The sequence below is a fragment of the Homarus americanus genome, unplaced genomic scaffold (genome assembly GCF_018991925.1).
Source record: "Homarus americanus isolate GMGI-L3 unplaced genomic scaffold, GMGI_Hamer_2.0 scaffold39124, whole genome shotgun sequence".
NCBI classification, from domain to species: domain Eukaryota; kingdom Metazoa; phylum Arthropoda; class Malacostraca; order Decapoda; family Nephropidae; genus Homarus; species Homarus americanus.
In genome coordinates this window covers 1-3,911 of record NW_024751693.1, presented here as the reverse complement: position 1 = coordinate 3,911, position 3,911 = coordinate 1, and the positions used below count along the sequence as shown (strand labels likewise).

General features: G+C 47.0%; 1 protein-coding gene across 1 annotated transcript; it reads left to right on the top strand.

Moving 5' to 3' along the window:
* Positions 1-3,180: 3,180 nt before the first annotated feature.
* LOC121854828 (mucin-7-like) lies at positions 3,181-3,853 on the top strand (the record flags this gene model as incomplete). The annotated part of the gene is made up of 1 exon (XM_042349631.1): positions 3,181-3,853. A coding segment is annotated over one exon (673 nt), but the record flags the coding sequence as incomplete, so codon positions are not given.
* Between the last annotated feature and the right edge of the window lie 58 nt (positions 3,854-3,911).

The following is a 3,911-nucleotide window of genomic DNA, read 5'->3' as shown; positions in this document are numbered from 1 at the left end:
ATTACAGCAGGGTGATGGCAACTACAGCAGGTGATGGCAACTACAGCAGGGTGACGGCAATCATACAGCAGGGTGGTGGGCAACTGCAGCAGAATGATGACAATTTCAGCAGGGTGACGACAATCACAGTAGGAAGATGGCAAATTGCAGCAGAATGATGACAATTATGGCAGGGTGATGGCAACTACAGCAGGGTGATGGCAACTACAGCAGGTGACGGCAACTACAGCAGAATGATGACAATTACAGCAGGGTGACGACAACTACAGCAGGGTGATGGCAACTGCAGCAGAATGATGACAATTACAGCAGGGTGATGGCAACTACAGCAGGGTGATGGCAACTACAGCAGGGTGGTGGTAACTACAGCACAATGATGACAACTACAGCAGGGTGATGGTAACTACATCAGAATAATGACAACTACAGCAGGGTGATGGTAACTACAGCAGAATAATGACAACTACAGCAGGGTGATGGTAACTACAGCAGAATAATAACAACTAAAGTAGGGTGGTGGTAACTACAGCAGAATAATGACAACTGCAGCAGGGTGGTGGTAACTACAACAGAATAATGACAACTACAGCAGGGTGGTGGTAACTACAACAGAATAATGACAACTACAGCAGGGTGGTGGTAACTACAGCAGAATAATGACAACTACAGCAGGGTGGTGGTAACTACAACAGAATAATGACAACTACAGCAGGGTGGTGGTAAATTCACAATAAACACAAATCACAGGGTGGTGGTAACTACAGCAGAATAATGACAACTACAGCAGGGTGATGGTAACTACAGTAACAAATGACAACTACAGTAGGGGTGATGTAACTACAGCAGAATAATAAATAAATTCAAAGTAGGGTGGTGGTAAATTCACAGCAGAATAATGACAACTGCAGCAGGGTGGTGGTAAATTACAACAATAATGACAACTACAGCAGGGTGGTGGTACTACAACAGAATAATGACAACTACAGCAGTGGCAGGGTAACTACAGCAGAATAATGACAACTACAGTAGGGTGGTGGTAACTACAGCAGAATAATGACAACTAAGCAGCAGGGTGATGGTAACTAAGGTATAACAATAAACAACTAAAGTAGGGTGGTGGTAACTACAGAATAACGACAACTACAGCAGGGTGGTGGTAAATTCAGCAGAATAATGACAACTACAGCAGGGTGGTGGTAACTACAACAGAATAATGACAACTACAGCAGGGTGGTGGTAACTACAACAGAATAATGACAACTACAGCAGGGTGGTGGTAACTACAACAGAATAATGACAACTACAGCAGGGTGGTGGTAACTACAACAGAATAATGACAACTACAGCAGGGTTTCGGCAACTGCAGCAGGTTGGTGGATGTTACGTGTGTCCGCCATAAGTTTCTGTTCTGGGTATGAAATATGTTGGTTCGGATGGTGTGTGGTTGGCTTGAGCAGTTTCACTCATTACTCGCCCACACTGACTGAGTCATCATTTAAGTAATAAATTTGTTTATTACATTGTGTATTTATTGTATTATGTTTGTATATAGGTTAGATAAGTGGAATTAACGTCAGTAAGGTAATTTATATAACGTTTATGTTTTGGCCAATTAGGATAATTATGTTACGTCAGTGTTTGGCGGTAGAGAGGTAACGTCGGTGACCTACTGGTACACTCTAGTCAGTCCAGGCACAGCTGTCTTAAGTTAAGTAGTATACCTCTCTCTGGTGTTTTGGGAGATGGCATATGACTATTGAGATTTTATTTTGCTTGATATTGATTTTGTGTGATCTTGATGGATCTTCAGTCCTTACTCTGCCAGTTCCAAACATCTTATCTTATTATTATTGTTATTTATTTTATTTTATGTACATATTTGGTGGTGGGAGTAAGTTAATAAATGTTCATATATTATTGACTTGTTGACCTGTTAAATTGACCTTTGTTGGGAGAACTTGGGATTGATAATATAATAAATAATACTGATATATTTGAAAGACTTAAGTGATTTGTGTTTATGTAACGATCTACCCTAGGGTCGTAACAATGGTAACTACAGCAGAATGACGGCAACTACAGCAGGGTGATGGTAACTACAGCAAGGTGACGGCAACGACAACAGGGTGATGGTAACTACAGCAGAATGACGGCAACGACAACAGGGTGATGTTAAATACAGCAAGGTGACGGCAACGACAACAGGGTGATGGTAACTACAGCAGAATGACGGCAACTACAGCAGGGTGATGTTAAATACAGCAAGGTGACGGCAACGACAACAGGGTGATGGTAACTACAGCAGAATGACGGCAACGACAACAGGGTGATGGTAACTACAGCAGAATGACGGCAACTTCAGCAGGGTGATGGTAACTACAGCAGAATGACGGCAACTTCAGCAGGGTGATGTTAAATGCAGCAAGGTGACGGCAACGACAACAGGGTGATGGTAACTACAGCAGAATGACGGCAACTTCAGCAGGGTGATGGTAACTACAGCAGAATGATGGCAACGACAACAGGGTGATGGTAACTACAGCAGAATGATGGCAACGACAACAGGGTGATGGTAACTACAGCAAGGTGACGGCAACGACAACAGGGTGATGGGTAACTGCCAAGCAGAATGATGGCAATTATAGCAGGGTGATGGTAACTACAGCAGAATGATGGCAACGACAACAGGGTGATGGTAACTACAGCAGAATGACGGCAACTTCAGCAGGGTGATGGTAACTACAGCAAGGTGACGGCAACGACAACAGGGTGATGGTAACTACAGCAGGGTGATGGTAACTACAGCAGAATGATGGCAACTTACAGCAGGGTGACGGCAACTACAACAGGGTGACGGCAACTACAACAGGGTGATGGTAACTGTGCCAAGGTTGTCACACATAGAACTAGCCGACGACTTTATAATTATGTATTTGAAGCCACTAAACGTTAGGGAAGGTCAGCACCATTAGTGACCATTATCACCAGCTGTCAGCACCACCAGCTGTCAGCGCCACCAGTGACCATTATCACTAGCTGTCAGCACCACCAGCTGTCAGCACCACCAGCTGTCAGCACCACCAGCTGTCAGCGCCACCAGTGACCATTATCACCAGCTGTCAGCACCACCAGCCGTCAGCACCACCAGCTGTCAGCGCCACCAGTGACCATTATCACCAGCCGTCAGCACCACCAGCCGTCAGCGCCACCAGCCGTCAGCGCCACCTAGTGACCGATATCACCAGCTGTCAGCACCAATTACGTCAGCGCGCCACCAGCCGTCAGCACCACCAGACCATTATCACCAGCTGTCAGCACCACCAGCTGTCAGGAAACCACCAGCTGTCAGCACCACCAGCCGTCAGCACCCCAGCTGTCAGCGCCACCAGCTGTCAGCAGCACCAGCCATCATCACCACCAGTTATCATCACTACCAGCTGTCAGCACCACCAGCTGTCAGCGCCACCAGTGACCATTATCACCAGCTGTCAGCACCACCAGCCGTCAAAGCGCCACCAGTGACCATTATCACCAGCCGTCAGCACCACCAGCCGTCAGCGCCACCAGTGACCAGCTATCACCAGCTGTCAGCACCACCTCTCAGCCGTCAGCGCCACTCAGCCGTCAGCACCACCAGTGACCATTATCACCAGCTGTCAGCACCACCAGCTGTCAGAAAGTCCACCAGCTGTCAGCGCACCACCAGCTGTCAGCACCACCAGCTGTCAGAAACCACCAGCTGTCAGCAGCACCAGCTATCATCACCACCAGTTATCATCACCACCAGTTGTCAGGACCACCAGCTTTCAGCACCATCAGCTGTCAGCATTACCAGCTATCAGTTCCTCCAGCTGTCAGTTCCACCAGCTGTCATCACCATCAGCTATCAACACCATCAGCTGTCAGGACCA